At 38.2% G+C, this 21,180-nt stretch overlaps 1 protein-coding gene across 1 annotated transcript in view; it reads left to right on the forward strand.

The window, feature by feature from the left end:
• The window catches only part of LOC123328868 (ATP-binding cassette sub-family C member 4), a gene marked incomplete in the record, with an annotated part of 1,148,417 nt that overhangs the window by 1,122,595 nt on the left and 4,642 nt on the right, over window positions 1-21,180 (forward strand). Inside the window, 4 exon segments of the mRNA XM_045162484.1 lie at window positions 1,254-1,343; window positions 11,113-11,285; window positions 11,723-11,828; window positions 18,679-18,813. Of these exon segments, the coding sequence (XP_045018419.1) occupies window positions 1,254-1,343; window positions 11,113-11,285; window positions 11,723-11,828; window positions 18,679-18,813 (504 nt within the window).

The following is a 21,180-nucleotide window of genomic DNA, read 5'->3' on the forward strand; positions in this document are numbered from 1 at the left end:
TTAGAGATACACATTTTTTAGTGGCGTACCCTGAGTCTTCTGCATTACTTTGTCTCTCACCATACTTAAAACAGAGACAATATTGAAAGAAGGTACAAGAGGCTGTCTGAGTGTCATTCTTCTTCATGACTAGGCAAAATAAATATCTGTCTTCTTTATCTTTAGTCTCAGGCTTTTGTGAAGTGAAGCCCCAAGGCCAGGCACGATTTTGAGGCTGGTGATTCCGAGCAGTTCCAGGCACTTGTGGAAGCGTCAGGTCTCCTCTTGTTCCCACACATGTGCCTCCCCTTGTTCTGCCCCCTTCACTGAAAGGAGCCTATTGGGCTCTTCTCTGCTCATATTATGTGACCTGGCTTACTAGAGCCTTCCAGAAGAAAATGTAAATATTCTACGTGAGCTTTTGTACAAGATTCTATCTTGAAACTTGGAAGGACACATATATTTCTAGGGTAATTTACTTGTGGCTCCTCCAAAAGTAGAACAGGAAAAGTTATTTAAATAATTTTATTATGACCCAGGTCATAATGGGTTTCAGGTCATCCTGACCTTGCAGTTAATAATGAGGTTCTGTGAAGCAGGTCATCCTGACACACAGGTGAAAGAATGTGGGGATCAGGTTGATGCAGAATCCGAGATCTCTCCATGGACAGAGGTGCAGCAGACTCCAGGAGCTGATTTCTCTTTGCACCTGTGGGGATATTCATTTCATACAAATGAAGAGATTCCATATCCTATAAGACTGACCAGTGGAGAGAAGAGCCTAGTTTATTCTTCATTGCCAGCGTGTAAATATTTAATGGTTTTGCTTTGAGGCACAAACCTCAACTAATCATGTGATTTATATTTCCCAGTCACACTAGGATTGACAGCTAGTTTATGTAGATCTTGATGTAAATTTCTCCAGAATTATATCCTCAGTTTGCATGTGTGTGCTTAAGCAGATATTCCCAGGAAGCCTTTTTTTTAAAAAAAAAATCAAATCCTCCTTTCTCTTCTTCAGTTTTTTTTTATTATGGTAAAAAACTTCTTCAACACTTTCTTCTTCTGTTAATGTTCAGTAGTCTGGAAGACATTTTGTAGCACATTTTGTACATGGAAAATTATTTTATAATGTTTTCTAAACATATGTTTGCAACTTTATTATTAAAAATTACAGTGAATTTTGATATTTTATATTTCAATTCTGTTCTGTAAGCATTGGATATAATGCAAAGAGGTTAAGGTAATAACATTCACTATTTTGGGGTATTTAGGAACCTGTTTTATTCACTGGAAGAATGAGGAACAATCTGGATCCTTTTAATGAACATACAGATGAGGAACTGTGGAATGTCTTAGAATAGGTAATTTATTAATATTAAATATGATTAACTTGTTAGCATCAGTATCCATGTGTGTACATTTAGAGCATTGAAGGTAATTAAGAGGAACTTAACAGCTTAACTGACTTTGTTTACATCCTAGAAGAACATTGATGATATGTCTGCACTTAAAATGTTTGTTAATTGATGATGATGAAAACCAACAATATAACTTGGAAATATAATTGCCATATTTCCATTTTAGCTTTTTCCTTAAAACGTTGAATGACTAGATACATTATTTTGTCCTTAGCAGAGCACTAAACTAGATTTTAAAGCTGTGGGATCAAATTCTACTAGTGATCTAGTGATGTAATTACCCTAATTACCCTCCAGTGTCCATTTTATTCTTCTGGTCTTAGGGAACATCTACTAAGTGGAGATAAGAGTAGTTTTTCATTATTAACTGAAAGATGTGAATGAGATCAGACCAATAAAATGAGGAAGTTTCATAGTAAAGTGTTTATAAAAGTATATTATAGAGTTGGAATGTGAGAAGACAGAAGACAGAGATACGTGCAGTCATGTCTGACTCTTTGCAACCCCACAGACTGTAGCCTGCCAGGCTTCTCTGTCCATGGAATTCTCCAGGCAAGAATACTGGAGTGGGTTGCCATTCCCTTGTCCAGGGGATCTTCTCAACCCAGGGATCGAACCTGAGTCCCCCACATTGCAGGCAGATTCTTTACTGTCTGAACCACCAGGAAAGCCCTGGAATATGAGAATGACTATTTATTGGTGATTGCCGGAATCAAGATTGCCGGGAGAAATATCAATAACCTCAGATATGCAGATGACACCACTCTTATGGCAGAAAGTGAAGAGGAACTAAAAAGCCTCTTGATGAAAGTGAAAGTGGAGAGTGAAAAAGTTGGCTTAAAGCTCAACATTCAGAAAATGAAGATCATGGCATCTGGTCTCATCACTTCATGGGAAATGGATGGGGAAACAGTGGAAACAGTGGCTGACTTTATTTTCCTGGGCTCCAAAATCACTGCAGATGGTGACTGCAGACATGAAATTAAAAGACACTTACTACTTGGAAGAAAGTTATGACCAACCTAGACAGCATATTCAAAAGCCGAGACATTGCTTTCCAACAAAGGTCCGTCTAGTCAAGGCTATGGTTTTTCCTGTGGTCATGTATGGATGTGAGAGTTGGACTGTGAAGAAGGCTGAGCACCGCAGAATTGATGCTTTTGAACTGTGGTGTTGGAGAAGCCTCTTGAGAGTCCCTTGGACTACAAGGAGATCCAACCAGTCCATTCTGAAGGAGATCAGCCCTGGGATTCCTTTGAAGGGAATGATGCTGAAGCTGAAACTCCAGTACTTTGGCCACCTCATGGGAAGAGTTGACTCATTGGAAAAGACTCTGATGCTGGGAGGGATTGGGGGCAGGAGGAGAAGGGGACGACAGAGGATGAGATGGCTGGATGGCATCACTGACTCGATGGACGTGAGTCTGAGTGAACTCCGGGAGTTGGTGAGGGACAGGGAGGCCTGGAGTGCTGCAATTCATGGGGTTGCAGTCAGACACTACTGAGCGACTGAACTGAACTGAACTGAACTGATGTCATTTTAATGCTGCAATATGAATGCAGGTAACAGAACCCTGGAGAATTTGCTAAGTTTTTACATGAATAGGTTTATTTTTAGAGAATTTGCTGTCATTTGTGTCATGTTTTCCTTTGCCCCACTTCCTTGAATTTCCTTACCCTTGTGTGAAACATTTTTGACTATTAACTTGCTGTTGGTTTGAATATTTAATACAATTTATTTTGTGTATTTGCCCTCATTTTATAAATCAGTTCTACTGATGGCACAAACTCTAGACTTCTAAACCATAGACAGTCTTTGAATTTCTCCTAGGACCTAGCTCAGTCTTTTGCTTCTAAAAAGTAAGCACATGCGCTAACAACGAAAGATCAGAAAGAGAAATTAGGAAACAATCCCATTACCATTGCAATAAAAAAAATAAAATACCTAAGAATAAACCTATTGAAGGAAGCAAAAAATCAATACTCAGAAAACTGTAAGATACTGACAAAGGAAACCAAAGACAACACAAACAGATTGAAGGATATAACATGTTCTTGAATTTGAAGAATCAATATTGTGAAAATAACTATACTACCCAAAGAATCTACAGATTCAATACAATCCTTATGAAATTACCAGTGGTGTTTTCCATAGAATTAGGGCTAAAAATTTTACAATTTGTATGGAAACACAGACAATCCCGAATAGCCAAAGCAATCTTAAGAAAGAAAAAATGAAGCTGGGAAAATTAGGCTCCTTGATTTCAGACTACATTATTAAGTTGACCAAAAAGTTCATTATGTAAGATGTTATAGAAAGTCCCAAATGACCTTTTTGACAAATTCAATGCAGAGCTACAGTAAGCAAGATGGTTTGGTACTGCCACAAAAAAAAAAAAAAAAAAAAAAAAAACAGAAACATAGATCAATGGAATAGGATAGAAAGCCCAGAGATAAACTCACATACCTATGGTCACCTAATCTATGATGAAGGAGGCAAGAATATAGAATGGAGGGAAAACCTCTCTTCAATAATTGGTGCTAGGAAAATTGGATGGCTACATCTAAAAGAATGAAATTAGAACACTCCCTAATACCATAAACAAAAATAAACTTAAAATGAATTAAAGACCTAAATGTAAGACCAGACACAATAAAACTCTTAGAGGAAACATATGAAAAAAACATTCTTTGACACAAATAACTCTAAATTTTTTATTGTTCTCTTCATTTCAGAGAAGTGTGGCATAGTTCTTTAATTTTTGTTGTTGTTGTTGTTACACAAATCTGAGTGATTGTTTTTCTTATTTTGAATTGATGTGTTTGTCATTTAGTGTTACCCTCCCAGGGAAGCTCTGAAATCTGTAACATATAGATGAGCCTTCACTATGAGCAGGCAGTTTTGGAGGCCTGACAATTTTCAGCCAGTAATTCTGGTTTGTGAAGGATGTCAGCACTGAGTCTTTACACACCCACCGAGCTTTCCAGCAATGTGGGGATTTTGTTTTCCTGCTGCTACTGCTGCTGTTGCTAAGTCGCTTCAGTTGTGTCCGACTCTGTGTGACCCCATAGACGGCAGCCCACCAGGCTCCCCTGTCCCTGGGATTCTCCAGGCAAGAACACTGGAGTGGGTTGCCATTTCCTTCTCCTTTGTTTTCCTAAATTGGGCAAATTGCTTTCCTTCTCCTGCCCTAAAATAAGTGCACCTCTGATTTCATATAAGTTTGTGAGTCTATAGTGAAATTCTAGGAGAGAAGAGTGGAGAGCAGTTAACTATCAAATCTAATAAAAGATAGGTTGATCCACTGATCTGTTTTTTATTTTATTTTTAAACTTTACAATATTGTATTAGTTTTGCAAATATTGAAATGAATCCACCACAGGTATACACGTGTTCCCCATCCTGAACCCTCCTCCCTCCTCCCTCCCCATAACCCTCCCTCTGGGTTGTCCCAGTGCACTAGCCCCAAGCTTTCAGTATCGTGCATCGAACCTGGACTGGCAACTCGTCTCATACATGATATTATACATGTTTCAATGCCATTCTCCCAAATCTTCCCACCCTCTCCCTCTCCCACAGAGTCCATAAGACTGTTCTATACATCAGTGTCTCTTTTGCTGTCTTGTACACAGGGTTATTGTTACCATCTTTCTAAATTCCATATATATGCGTTAGTATACTGTACTGGTGTTTTTCTTTCTGGCTTACTTCACTCTGTATAATAGGCTCCAGTTTCATCCACCTCATTAGAACTGATTCAAATGTATTCTTTTTAATGGCTGAGTAATACTCCATTGTGTATATGTACCATAGCTTTCTTATTCACTGATCTTGAATTTACAGGACAGTTTTAATGGTGAAATTATTATATCTTAAAACAAACTGGAAGTACTGGTAAATTATTTTTCTTTTTGTTTCTCAGCTGATATATATATATATATATATATATATATATATATATATATTTTTTTTTTTTTTTTTTACAGATTCTCAGGTAGAAAAATTACTCTAGAATTTTAGAACACATTGTTCCATGGACAAAGAAGCAACATTAATCTAAATTCTAAAAATAATGAAGTGGTAGAAGGAGTAGATAATACTAAGATCTACCTTTATTTAAACTACATTTGGAGCTTTCTATAAAAAGAAACAGACATGAGTTTATTTCAAAAGTGAAGTATGTGGTTTCCATGTATTGCTTCTGTAATTGACCCAGTTTACTTTGGTAATATCACTTAGAGAAATCATCCCATTATTGTGTTTCTCTAGGAATTGCCTCTTTATGACTGTTTTAAAGGAAACCTACCAAATCTTTCATTGGAAACATACAGATGTGATAAAGAAAAGTTCCTAAAGAAATAGAATAATGGGGTGATTTATCACTCTAAGTGTGTGCATGTGCATGCTTGGTCGTATCTGACTTTTTATGACCCTCTGTGGAACTGTAGCCCACCAGACTCATCTGTCCATGTAGTTTTCCAGGCAAGAAATACTGGAGTGGGTTGCTGTTTTCTTTCTCCAGGGGATCTTCCCAAACCAGGAATTGAATCCACATCTCTTGCATCTCCTGCATTGTTAGGAGGATTCAAAACCACTGTAGCACCTGGAAAGCCCATCACTCTAAGAGGTATCACTAAATCAGTGAGGTCAATTTTTAAGTAACTCAAAACCCTAGTTATTAGTTTGTAAATCGTGCCAAACTGGACATGTGAACCCAAATTCACAGGAGTGGCCTGAGCATGAGTAGGAGGGAACGGCTATGTTTTCTTCTTTTAAAGTCCTCTAATTCTGTTCCCTCCTTCTTCCTTGGGACAGATGGACATTCAGAAGGGAGACAGTGCAATGGATGCTGACCATCTCATCTTGGTTATTTTTCAAAATATGCTGAAAATACATTTTTTCATATACTGAAAACTAGCCACCTTACTATAAATTGACAAAAGCTCATTAGTTAATTAGTTCTGATTGAGGCATTAAGAAACAAAGACAATGCCACACATATAACATAAATATACCTGAAGATGAAGCACCTTATCAGTCAAAGGTTAAAAGAGCACAGTAGATAAAACTCTCGAAATGAATCATCCGTGCGTTGCTTCTGAGTGAAGTAAATCAGAAAGAAAAACACCAAGACAGTATATTAATACACACACATACACACACACATACATACACACACACACACACACACACACACACACATATATAATTTAGAAAGATGGTACGATGAACCTATATGCGAGACAGCAAAAGAGACACAGATGTAAAGAACAGACTTTTGGACTCCTTGGGAGAAGGTGAGGGTGGGATGATTTGAGAGAATAGCATTGAAACATGTATATTATCATATGTGAAATAAATCGCCAGTCCAGGTTTGATGCATGAGTCAGAGTGCTCAGGGCTGGTGCACTGAGATGACCCTGAAGGATGGGATGGGGAGGGAGGTGGGGGGTGGGTTCAGGATGGGGAACACATGTACACTCATGGCTGATTTTTGTCAATGTATGGCAAAAACCACTACAATATTGTAAAGTAAGTAGCCTCCAATTAAAATAAATAAATTAACTAAGAAAATAAAAACAAAACAGCTTAGGTTCTGGGATATGAAGTTAAGCATTCAGTCTGTCCAGTCAAAACTGGGGAAGAAATCATGCAGTCAAATGTTTGATATTAATAGTGTCTCTGTTTGGACTATGGCATCTGGTCCCATCACTTCATGGCAAATAGATGGGGAAACAGGGGAAACAGTGGCTGACTTTATATTTTGGGGCTCCAAAATCACTGCAGATGGTAGCTGCAGCCATGAAATTAAAAGACGCTTACTCCTTAGAAGGAAAGTTATGACCAACCTAGACAACATATTAAAAAGCAGAGACATTACTTTGTCAACAAAGGTCCATCTAGTCAAGGCTATGGTTTTTCCAGTAGTCATATATGGATGTGAGGGTTGGACTGTAAAGAAAGCTGAGTGCCAAAGAATTAATGCTTTAGAACTGTGGTGTTGGGAAAGACTCTTGAGAGTCCCTTGGACTGCAAGGAGATCCAACCACTCCATCCTAAAGGAAATCAGTCCTGAATATTCATTGGGAGGACTGATGGTGAAGCTGAAACTCCAGTATTTTGGCCATCTGATGTGAAGAGCTGACTCATTTGAAAAGACCCTGATGCTGGGAAAGATTAAGGGTAGGAGGAGAAGGGAATGACAGAGGATGAGATGGTTGGATGGCCTCACCGACTCAATGGACATGAGTTTGAGTAAACTCCGGGAGTTGGTGATGGACGGGAGGCCTGGCGTGCTGCGGTCCATGGGGTCTCAAAGAGTCAGACACGACTGAGCAACTGAACTGAACTGTTTGGACAGAAGTGTGTCTTATCAGACAGGAAACGAAGATACAGAAACCTGGGCATCAGCATCCTGTGCATCAGGAACCACGTGGTTCAGTCCTTGCTGTGGGACAGCTCATATATCCACTTCCTGGGGCCTTGTATTAGGTAAACTAGCTTTCTTTTTACTTCATTTAATGCTGGTCCTGCTCTAGTAAAAGCTCTTCACCGTCTGTGGATTGCATTTCCCTGTCTCCTTCTAGCCCACACTCACCTTTCTTTTTGAAAAAATAAATAAATAAAAAAGGTTCCACACAATATAGAAACCGTCTGACATCTGTGTTGACCTTCTATGAGGGGTGTTGGTGCATGGTTGGTAGATAGAGTATATGTAGTAGGTACATTGAAAATCTTTATGGAGATAGAAATAGGGTACCTTCAATTTCAGTGTATTATTTTTCAATTTTGTTATATTCTATTATTTTCCCAAACTCAAAAACAATCTGAAGGATTCTGTACTGAGATGTATAATTTTGAATAGTATTATTTACTCCATTTTCCTTAAATCATAACTTTTTCAGTGCTTTCCACTGTTTAAAATGTGAAGTTGTGATATCTTGGAGCCAGTTAATTGTTATAAGAATATATTCCTTTTACACTTACACTTAATAAGAAAAGAGTGTTATATATAAATTATTTATCTATGTGGATTTATTTTCTAATTTATAGGAACAGATATGTCACATGAGATTCACTCATGCCTTCATTCATACAGCCAACAAATATCGACTGAAAGCTTGTTAGACAGGCATTGTTGCAGACTCTGGGGCTATCACAATCATCAAAAGACAAAGTCTCTACCATTTTGGAGCTTAAATTCTCTTGGAGAAGATGGAAAACAAGCCAGTGCATATGTAACAAGGTCTCAGTGCTGATACACACAAAGGAGGAAAATGGAGCAGACCATGAAGAGAGCCTAGCTGACAATATTATTAATATTGGGCAATGTCTATTGATCTGTTGAAAATTCTACATGTACTGATTCATTTTATACTCCATCAATGTTAGGTACTCATCTTTATAATTATGATATTATGATATTATAGTCTTAGAGTTTAGAAAGCTAAGGTAGAGTAAGTTTAGTAACTCGTCCAGTTGGCAGAGCCAGGCAGGACTTACGCCCAGACTGTCAGAATAAAGCCTCCAATTTTTTTTTTTTTTTTTTTTTTTCTGTGCTGGTTCTTCATTGCTGCTTGCAGGCTTTATCTAGTTGCAGCAAACAGGGGCTACTCTTTGTTGCAGTGCACAGGCTTCTCACTGACATGGCTTCTCCTGTTGTGGCACCTGGACTCTGGAGCTCACAGGCTTCAGTACTGTGGCCTGCAGGCTCAGGAGTTGCAGCCTGTGGGCTCTAGAGTTGGGCTCAGTAGTTGTGGCACATGGGTTCACTTGCCCCTTGCCATGTGGGATCTTCCTGGGCCGGCGATGAAACCCATGTCCTCTGCATTGGCAGGAGGATTCTTAACCATTGGACCACCAGAAAGTCCCAAGCCTCCAATTTATTGTTTTAAAATTTTCAAATCACAGGAACATTGAAGGAATAGTATGATGAACACATATACACATTCACCTCATTTATCAGCTGTTAGTATCTTCCCATCTTTTCTCCACCTCTTCTATAATCTATATTTTTCTGAATTGTTTGTAAGTTGTAGAAATGTTTATTAAAAGTTGGATTTCACCTTTAAATACATAAATGTACACCTTATAAGAACAAGTACATTCCCTTATATGTCCTAACACAGTTATCTCAATCAATAAATTTAATAGTAATATTATACTATTATCTGTATATTTTCAGATTCTTTAGTTGTAACTCCTAGTTATTATTGTCTCTGCTTCTATTGTTCTTTTTACCCATTTTAATACTTAATTATAACTTGATTTTGTCATTACACTACAGAAGGCCTTCATATTCATATATTCTCATAGCCATCCCTGATTTATAAATGAAGACAGTCTCAGCAAACATTTTTTGGAAAAAAAAAAAAGTTGTTCCCCTCGCAAACTTTTTTCCTCGTGAAGCCAATATGGACAAATTCATAGGAAAGTGTAAAATCAAATTAGTGATGAGATGTCATCCAAGTCAGAGGCAAGTATGAGTCAGGAAGTCAGTCTTAACCAAGTTCAACCACTTGCACCACAAGCCAAATCTTACCCTTTAGATTTTGTGTACTTTTCATGCTAACACTACCTACCGATACCGTATTTATTCCTAACTCAGAATTCCCCTTTCATGGGATTGGACTCATCAAGAACATAACTCAGGTTCACATTCATAGATGTGCTCCAGCATTTAGGATACCTGAAAAATGAAAAAAATGAAAACTGCTCACTCACCCTTGGTATGTTGTTATCTGACATTATAATGTGTCAGATAACTTATCAGCCATCGCTCATCAATCTGTTGGTCTCCTAATTTGAAGTGTATTTCTTCTTTGTTCTTCAACTTCAAGTATAGCCTGAGTTTGGTTATTGCTCTATAATACTTTTCCAAAATAAATATTTATTGAACTAACCCCTACCACCAAATATACTTTCAGAGTATCTCTGGCAGTTAAAAGTTTGTTTTTTTTTCTAATCTTGTGAGTACAATTTTATGAAGATATATTAATATAAACATCACCTATAACCATATTCTGGGGGAAATAAGATGTTGTGTCTTACTTTTCATGAGTTTTCTTTTACTGCAAGACATTTATGACACTGAGGAAAATGCACTCGATTGGCCCACTATTTATAGAATTAATCTTGGGATAGAACCATCACCAGAGCAGGTTCCAGGATTACTTATGTATAAGGTGCAGTTTGCCATCGTTTGCATTTGTATATTTTAGACTTCACCAAATGTGTTGGTAAGATTATATCTTCAGAGAAAAAGACTTTGTATGAAAATGTTTAAAGTTTTTTTTTAGTGTACCAACTCCTATGCAAAATGAACTTTGGGAAACTTGACTCAACCATAAAGATTGTTTTAACTTTTCTGTTTAAACCATATTGGGAGAAATAGATTCATAGAATCTATTTAGATAGATTATATGAATAGAAATAGATTCATATTTTGAGAGACTTCCTTAGCTAATCCCTTGGTGGGGTTTCTGGAGGATGTCCTGTGGCAGGGATGGGGGACATTGAAATCTTTCTATCCTGAATTTGACTCCAGCATTTTTCTCAGCAAACACTCTTTGGAAACAGCTCTCCCCATCACCTGGCTGTACATTTAAGATACAGAAGAAGTCCTGAGGACATCAAAGTTCTAATGTGTAAGAGGCTAGTCTACTTTAGTAACAGTTTGCTTAGGAAAATGTCATAATCTCTGTATCCACAGGTGCAACTTAAAGACACGTTTGAACATCTTCCTGGTAAAATGAACACTGAATTAGCAGAATCTGGATTGAACTTGAGTGTTGGACAGAGACAACTGGTGTGTCTTGCCAGGGCTATTCTAAAGAAACGTCAGATATTTATTTTTGACAAAGCCACATCAAACGTGGATCCAAGGTATGGAGCTGAGACCCAGGAAACCTTGACTCTGACTTCTAAATGTGGTAAATGGAAAACATTTAGTGATGCTTAGAAATGTTTCTAAGTGTGCTCTTGGCCCGATGGATATTTGTTGCTAATAGTAATTGCAGGAAACAAAGGAAAAACCAAGACATGTTATATGGGGTTAATGTTGTTATGAGGCTTCCTGAGAGAGCTAGATTCCTAAATCCAGCTCCTTATAGTTTTAAGCAATTTTGAGGGAAGACTATTTTCCATCATTTAATGAAAAACACTAAATTTCTAAATAGATCTTTTATGCTTAGCTGTTTAAGAACAAGATTATATGTTAAGGTATTGATTTTTAAAAACATTGTAAAAGTATCATGATATTTTAAAGTGTTAAGTCTGCTTTTCCTGTCTTTACTGAACTAAATTACTTTCTTTGATTTTAGTACTGATAAGTTAATACAAAGAAAAATTCATGAGAAATTTGCCCAGTGCACTGTGATAACCATCACACACAGGTTGAGCAATGTCATTGACTGTGAATGGATATTGGTAAGACCCTCACCATTTTAGTTGTTTTCATTTATGTTCAATTTCTCAACGTATCCTTCCTTGTAAAGCTTGATAGGAACCTCCAGTAATGTAATTTTCTCTTAGTTTCTCCTATCTTTCCTAAAAAATTGTTGTTATTTAGTTGCTCAGTCATGTCTGACTCTGCACAACCACATGAAGTTCAACATAACAGGCCTCCCTGTCCTTCACTATGTCCCAGTTTGTTCAAACTCAAATCCTTTGAGTCCATGATGCCATCCAACCATCTCATTTTCTGTCATCCCCTTCTCCTGCTGCCTTTTCCAGTGATTCAGCTCTTTGCATCAGGTGGCCAAATTATTGGAGCTTCAGCATCAGCCTTCCAATGGATATTCAGGGTTGATTTCCTTTAGGATTGATTGGTTTGATATTCTTTCAGTCCAAGGGACTCTCAAGAGTCTTCTCCAGCACCACAGTTTGAAAGCATCAATTCTTTGGTGCTCAGCTTTCATTATGGTCCAACTCTCACATCCATACATGACTACTGGAGAAACCATACAGCTTTGACTAGACAGACCTTTGTTGGCAAATTAATGTTTCAGCTTTTTAATATGCTGTCTGGGTTTATCATAGATTTTCTTCAAAGGAGCAAGTGTCTTTTTAATTCATGGCTGCAGTCACTGTCTGCAGCAATTTTGGAGCCTAAGAATATAAAGTTTGTCACTGTTTCCCCATCTATTTGCCATGAAGTGATAGGACCAGATGCCATGATCATCATCTTTTGAATGTTAAGTTTTAAGCCAGCTTTTTCCACTCTCCTCTTTCACCTTCATCAAGAGGCTCTTTAGTTCCTCTTTGCTTTCTACCATAAGGGTGGTGTCATCTGCATATCTTAGGTTATTGATATGTCTCCCGCAATCTTGATTCCAGCTTGAGCTTCATCCAGCCCAATATTTCACATGATGTACTCTGCATATACGTTAAATAAGCAGAGTGATAACATACAGCCTTGATGTACTCCTTTCCAAATTTGAACCTTATTTGTATTTCTTGCTCTAGAAATAGAGATAATGTGTTTTATTGTACTTCCCAGATACTACATTTTTACAAATTGAGAGTTTATTATAACCCTGCATCATTTAATCATTCCATGTCTCTGTCTCACCTTTTGGTAATTCCCATTATATGGCAAACTTTTTCACAATCGTTATTGTTGCTCTGGTGATATGTAACATCAGTGTTACTGCTCTAACTTGCTGAAGTCTCCTCTGTTGATTAGTATTTTTTTTTTAGCAACACATTGTTTTTAGGTTAAAGTCTGTACATTGTTTTCTCAGACATAATGCTATTGCATACTTGGCAGTCTAGTGTAGTGTAAGCATAGCTTCTGTGTGCTCTAGGAAACCAGAACATCCATATGACTCACTTTACTGCCGTCTTCACTTCATTCTGGTGTTCTGGAACTGCACCCACACTGAGGGGTGACTGTACCTCATTCCTTTCAGGAAAACAGGTGATTGTCTGTTCTGCAAGCTTTAATGTGGACATAAAGATGAGTCAATCTGTTGCAAAGACTGATGCTCTAGAGGGCGGGTGACCGACTTCAAGGAGTAGCTGGGGAAGTGAAAGATGCTGATGAAGGGCATAACCGACAGGGTGGTCACCATAAAGTCCTATCATTGCAAGTGCTTAAAGTATAATAATTACATTTTGTTGCACTAGTGACTACTTCTGCACAAAGATAGACGGATGTGTTTTTTTAATTCTATTTTTAATTGATGCTAATCCATAAAAATCTATTTTTGTTATAAAAAAGCAATAAATGTGCAAAGTAGAAATAGGAAAATAAAAGAAAATCTCATAAAAGGAAAATTACAAAATACCTACTACCAGAAAGTAACAGTTTCATAATGCTATAATATTATTTGGATAACACTAGAACCAGTTTAATACTTTTTATGCAAAACAGAGTATTTTATCAGCAGAATTTTTATTTATTCTTAAAAATTCCCCATGTCATTTATTAATTTTCTAAAGCTCCATTCTTAATAGCTACCTAAAATTTCATCAGAGAGATAGAGTAGAAAGTGAAAGTGAAGTCGCTCAGTCGTGTCCGACCCTCAGTGACCCCATGGACTGCAGCCTTCCAGGCTCCTCCGTCCATGGGATTCTCCAGGCAAGAGTACTGGAGTGGGGTGCCATTGCCTTCTCCGAGATAGAGTAGAATTAATCTCTAACTTAGACATCTATTTATTTTCCAAATAGTCACTTTTATCAAAAATCTTGAAATGATTAGATGGATATGGGTTTGTTCACTGTAAGTAAATCAGAGAAAGGGTTTGTTGGGAAACAATTGAAAGCTTTGTTTATTTGTTGTCTCTCCAAGGGGATTTACCCTACTTTGGCTCATTAAGCACCATTCATGTGTCAGGCTTAGAATTCTATTTCACAAAGAAGTTCTCTCAGTATTAAATTTATTAAACATGATGGAGTCAAATGACAGCTAATATAGTCTTCTTTACTTTCTCTGTTGCCACAAAACAGAGGAGCAAGACAGACAAATTAGAAATGCTCTTTATCCTGACTCACCACTCTCTCTACACTAGAGGGTTCTTCCTGTAGTTTTCAGGATTAGCTGGGTGCTCGTGACCTGCTTTCTCTGCAGCCAACAGCACAGCTCTTCCCTCCAGTCTCTGCTCACTGTAGTCTTCATATCACCCGGATTCTTCCTGGTAATGTGAGCAAAGGAAGCATGTGACAATCTGCATTTGCTCTAACAGTATTGTTGTCTGTGATCAACATTTTCACTGTCTCTAGTTAGAGTATTCTTTAGCAATGAATGATGAAGAACCAAAAGCAGAGCCAAGAAACTCAGATCCCAACTCTTCTGTTTATAGTCAATTTATGGTTCTATATTCTTTGTTTCTCCCTCAACTCAAACCTCTTAGAATTTTCTCACAGAGTGAAAGCCAGAAACTGTTGTAACATCCCCACCTAAAAAGCACAAAACAGCTCATACCTAACTAGAGTTTTACTTAAATTCTATTTTTCACTTTCATGGAACTTTTCTTTCATAAACCTGCATGGCTACAATTAGAACACTAGAGAAGAAAAAAACTCTCTCAAAAACATGCCACGAGATTTCATTCAGGTTTTCAGAGGAGAGATAACTAACACTGAGGTAGAAAGCATAGTTGGAGAGAAGAAATATACTTTATGAGGGGGGCATTTATGTGCAAAAGCAATAGTTTTGAGAGAGCAGCTGTGTAGGTGACTATGACCCAGCCTTCATTATTCCCCTGGTGAGAGAATGATTTACTGTTTCAAGACCTAAGAAATTATTTTGAGTTAATAGTTACCACATTGTCCAGTCACTGAGAAAATCACATGCACTATTTTACCAATGAGGGACCCACCTTCCAGGGTTGGACAGCCATCCTGTGTCATCATCTGGTGGCCAAAGACAGAGGTCTGACCCTCAGGTCTTTCCCCTCACAACTCTACATATTGCTAAGTGGGATTTACCTCTATTATTTGTCATCAGTTCCCAACATCTTTCTTATCAGGCTTTTCTTCCACCCTCTCCTGTCCCCCATCTCCCGGTATACTCATCTATATCACTGATGACATCCTGCCTGTGAAAATGGGTGAAATTACCTTATAGTGGGTCAATTTCATCTTTATGTCTAGGACAGCTACTGTGAATATCTGCACATAAACCACTTGATGAACACATCTTCATGGAGCTTATGTAACTGGCTGACTCATCCAACATAATGTAATTTTACTTAACCTACTAGAGCTTGATAAGTAATTCAAGTTTCGGGTTCCAGGAGAGGTCCTGGGGTTCAGGGATTGTTATCATACCAACTTGAATATGTGATTTAGTTTATAGTTTAACTTGGGTTACAGGAAGAGTGGGGGCAGAGGAAAAATATAGCAACCTTTTCTTATAAAATATGTTAAAAATTCAAGATTATACCTATTTTTCTATACATAAAGAGAATTTGGACTTGCTTTATGTTTATTTGTTCTGAAATACCTAGAATCTTTGATCAAATCAGTAAATTTAAAGGCTAAGTTGATAAATTTCTATTTCTGGCCTTTTCTGAGTCTGTGTCCCATCTCAGCTCTTGTAGCCTCTGACGTGAGCCTTGGCTTTTAAGTTTGATTAGGTCCCATTTGTTTTCGCTTTATTTCTTTTGCTTTGGGAGAGTTATCTAAGAAAATAGTTGCTGTGATTTATGGCAAAGAGTCTTTTTTTTGTTTTGTTTTGTTTTTAATTTTATTTTATTTTTAAACTTTACAATATTGTATTGGTTCTGCCATATATCGAAATGAATCCGCCACAGGCATACATGTGTTCCCCATCCTGAACCCCTCTCCCTCCTCCCTCCCCATACCATCCCTCTGGGTCGTCCCAGTGCACCAGCCCCAAGCATCCAGTATCATGCATCGAAGCTGGACTGGCGACTCGTTTCATATATGTTATTATATATATTTCAATGCCATTCTCCCAAATCATCCCACCCTCTCCCTCTCCCACAGAGTCCAAAAGACTGTTATTACTCAGCCATTAAAAAGAATACATTTGAATCAGTTCTAATGAGGTGGATGAAACTGGAGCCTATTATACAGAGTGAAGTAAGCCAGAAAGAAAAACACCAATACAGTATACTAACGCATATATATGGCAAAGAGTCTTTTGCCTGGGTTTTCCTTTATGAAGTCGCCCAGTCGTGTCCGACTCTTGCAACCCCATGGATTGTAGCCTACCAGGCTTCTCCGTCCATGGGATTTCCCAGGCAAGAATATTGGAGTAGGTTGCCATTTCCTTCTCCAAGTTTTATAGTACTCAGTCTTATATTAGGTCTTTAAACCATTTTGAGTTTATTTTTGTGTGTGGTATAGGTGAGTGTTCTAATTTCATTCATTTTCAGGTGTCCAGTTTTCCCAGTACTATTTACCAAAGAAGCTTTATTTTTCTCCATTCTTGTCTACTTTTTCATAGGTTAATTGACCATAGATATATGGAGACCAGTGTTTGAAAACTGCAGTTTTTCTTATTCAACATCGGGAAGAATAGTTTTGTTCTATTATCCTATGCTTAAGTAAAACTGTACATTTGAGGCATCTAAATTGGTATGCCAAGTTACAGAACATTTAAATTATTATGTGGATGAGACAGATTCCGTTATTCTTGGACTTGTTTGAGAAAGCTGCCCTTAGCAATGATTCACAGTAGTAAACAAATGATTAACAGGAAAATTGCCTTTCTAAGGCTTAATAAATGTTTCTAATTAAATACAAAGGATGAAATCAATTGAAACACCTAATGTGGAAAAACAACCTATATCTTGTTTAGAGTTCCAGAATATTCTCTTCTTTTTTAAAAATTTAATTTTATTTATTTATTTATTTTAGGCTGTGCTGGGTCTTCCTTGCTGCACAAGCATTTCTCTAGTTGCAGTGAGTGGAGCTACTCTTTGAGCAGTGTGAAGACCTCTTATTGTGGTGGCTCCTCTTGCTGCAGAGCATAGGCTCTAGGCATGTGGGTTTCAGTAGTTGTGACACATGGGCTCAGGAGTTGTGGATCGTGGACTCTAGAGCACATGCTGTATAGTTGTGGCCCACACACTTAGTTTCTCTGCACCATGTGGGATCTTCCCAGACAGGGGATGGGACACATGACTCCTGCATTGCCATGCAGATTCTTTTACCACTAAGCCACCAGGAAGCCCATGCAGCATATTCTCTTAAGATGCATTTACTCTAAACATGACCTAAGTGAAGACTTGAGTGCTGATTATCATCAGAACTGTTTTTATAATTATATCATTGGGCCATTTATTTCAGACACTTTTTTCTCTCCAGAACCATTAACCAAAGACACTAATAAGCAGAAAGGCAGAGTTAAGAGCCCCTTCCTCTCCCTTTCAGTTTCCGTTTACCAGACTTATTAATGAGCAATAAAAGGGGTGAAAGGCAGGCAGTTTAATAGAGAAAGAGAAACAAAATAAGAAAGATATTAATAATTTGTGAAAAGAGATTCAGATCCTACAGATTCAGATCCTAGGCAGTTAGACTGGGCTGCCCCATGTGCTCTGAAAGCTGAGATCCCTGGAAATCAGAGCTCAATTTCTTACTTGCTTCTTTAGTCTTACCAAAGACAAAACTGGATTTCTAGAGATTTTTTCTGTGCAGAGCAATTCTGTAAAAGCTGCTTCTATACCAGCTCTTTTTGCCAGCCTTCCACTCTCAGAACAAACCACAACCACAGCCAACTTCTAGAAGCATCTCAGCCTCTCAGACAAGGGATTCTGTTCCTCTCAGCAGCTGACATAATCCAGAGCCCTAAAGAAATTCTGAAAGTGTTTTCATTTTTCCCTAAATACTGCTCAGATTCTCAAATCAACTTGACAATTAATTTGTGGCCAGGGCTCTGCCCTCTGGTTTGTATGACGTCACCCTACTTTTTAGATAAATGCAGCTTCATTTTCTGCAATCAAGATATTTCCCAACTCTGTGTATCTGTATAAATTTCCTCAAAGCTCACAGCCTGAGAGCTAAAAGCACTAACTAATGATAACAACCCCAAATACCCCGGGCAGAATATAAGATGCTACAGAGTGCCAGTAATCCTAGTGTAAAACTCATTTTCCTCCTTTCCAATAATATTGTAATATTAAAAGTCAGGTGAGGCCTTTGCCCAGTAAAACAGTAATCAGACCATTTAAACACCAGGCAGTCCTACCACCCACACAGAGTCTGTCTATTCTCCCTGTCCTGCCCCTTTTTGAAATATTGTCTGGGCTATAATATGGTACTGAGAGATATTGTGTGCTAATGGATTTCTTTCTGCTGTTAACAGGTTTTGGATTCAGGAATATATAGAGAAGCTGGAGAGCCACATAATTTGCTGCAGAATGAAAACAGCCTATTTTACAAGATGGTGCAACAACTGGGTCAAGCTCAGGTCACTGCCCTCACTGAAAGGGCGAAATAGGTGAGCTCGCTGCGGGGAGTTGTAATTAAAGTTTGTCTCCAGGGTTCAGTCTTCACAATCTCCACTGGTGGTCTGATAACAAGCACTCTGTCCCCTTATAAGTCTCCACAGAGGAAGTCTCATGGTTGGGTCTTAACACATGTCAGGTTGAAGGCAGGTCTGCCAAGATTCTGCAGCAGATTTGGGGGTGGGGTGGATGTGTGTGCTCCTCTGTGTGTGCACAAACGCACCTGAGAGAGAGATGTCAGATTGGACTTTCCGCAGTTTGGACTCCGGGTTCAAATTCTCATAAAGCACAGAAAAGTCATTTTGCAAACCCTTCACATTCATTCTGATTGGTGCTCAGCACATTTGTATTAAAAGTGCTATCAAGGAATATCCAGGAAATTCAAGAGTTTAAGGGAAAACAGTTTAGAATATTTTGGCTCTAGGAAGATCTACCAGGGAAAGGTATAGCTCTCTTCTGTTTTCTAATCTGTAAGGAAAACATCTACCTGATATTATCACTTTATCCCTAATTACTTGTTGTTTAGAATTAGGTCCAGTTTCCCCCTCTATGCTTCCTGTACCTTCTAGAAGGTGAAATTGTCATCAGGACAAATCAAGAACTCACAATACCTTAACTCTATAGTCAGAATGGTGCTTGAAGGTTTACAAAGCACTTTCTCCGAGATGGGGTGTGTAATGCACTGTACGTGGTGTGAGGAAGGTTCTCAATGGGTAACATTCAGGTCACGTGACACCTTCCTAAAAAAGGTGAGATGGTAACTGAAGTCTGGTTTAAGAGACTTAGCCATTGTCATACAGCTGCCTGTAATTCTTTCTGGAACAAGGCGGGAGTGGGTTGATGAGAAGATAGAGGGAGGAAAGAAAGGTTTGGTATTCTTACCCCTTGACATTTGTTGTTCATGGTGGGATGAGGCTTCCAGATGCATGCTATAGGCTTACCCATTGAAAATTTATTTCTGGGTATTAAATTAAGGGTGTATTTTCCCTTCTTCATGCTTTTCTGCATGTCCCAGATTTTCACTTGTGGGTAGAATAATTACTAGTGTAGTATTTAAAATACGTCTTAAAGAAAACAAGTCCCAGTATCTTAAGTACTTCTATATGAAAGATTTATCTAAAATGTGGTCTAAGTTCCCTCTGTCACTGTCTCTTCTCAATCCTCCTTAGAAATAGAGGAAATGCAGAGCAGGACCTTCCACTGCTCATAGGATAGGAAATTGCCTGGGTCACAGAGCAGGCTGAAGAGCTGTGGAGTTAGAGTTCATACCTAGGTTTAGAAACAAAGGAAATCTGTGTTCTGAACTTTTCATATAAGTACTATATTGTGTGCAAATCTTGAGAAGTTGAACAAAGAATTCTATGATTTTTATGCCTGAAATTCACAGAATGCTTTCATCTACTAGAAGTCTCCCAGTCAGACCTTCCCTCCTAAGACCTAGAGATTCCTAGAGACCCAGGAATCTCCAAAACCCTTTTGCTCTTTTGACCTCAGGCATTTCATATCAAAAAGAGATGTACCCACCTATGTGCCACAGTCTTCATTTAAAGCCTATGCTATCATTATATTTTATCTAGACATTGAGTAATGAGAAATAGATCACAGAATTTTAGATCAGTCCAGATCATATAAGGTAATAGGATTCAACACCTTCATTTTACAGGTGAGGAAACTAAGGCCCTTAGAAGGAACGTGGCCCTATGTATGAGACTGATGTTAAGCTAATTTGCAGCAGACTCAGAATTAGAAATCTGTTCTTTCAGTGAATGTCTTAAATCAAGTGTAACATACACCTGGAAGCAGACTTAGATCATAGAATTAGAAATCTTGTGATTCCTGGCCTAATAATCCTGCACCTACTCTAACGATACTAATGATAAGTTACATTTGTATAGTTCTTTATAATTCATTTTATATTGTTCTCACATTATAATTTCATGTAATCTCATGAAGGTCCATTTTTATCCATGTCATGGATGAGGAGAGTGGGTCCAGGACTCACCTAAGGTCACAAAGCTGGTCTGGGGAGCACAGAGGGGCAAATGCTTGGGGAGGCTGAGAGCTACCCTAGGTACTGTGTTCTGTGTCATGTCTGAGAACACTGCTCCTTTCATGTGGTAGCCAATGTGGGGACATCACCCAAGTTCACAGAGTGGCAGGACCTCAGTCTTGGATTCCAGTCCTGCTGCTGGGTCAGATCACCTCTAAGGAAAGAAATACATTTCTTGATTCTCATCCCAGTTGAATATCTTCTTGGCATTATTTCTGCATCCTCTGCATCATCTTAGGTGAGCTGTCAGATTATCAGTTTTTTGAATGTGCAAGCATCAGATACCAATGCATTGTTGAGAGCTGTAACC

Source organism: Bubalus bubalis, chromosome 13 (genome assembly GCF_019923935.1).
Source record: "Bubalus bubalis isolate 160015118507 breed Murrah chromosome 13, NDDB_SH_1, whole genome shotgun sequence".
Lineage (NCBI taxonomy): Eukaryota > Metazoa > Chordata > Mammalia > Artiodactyla > Bovidae > Bubalus > Bubalus bubalis.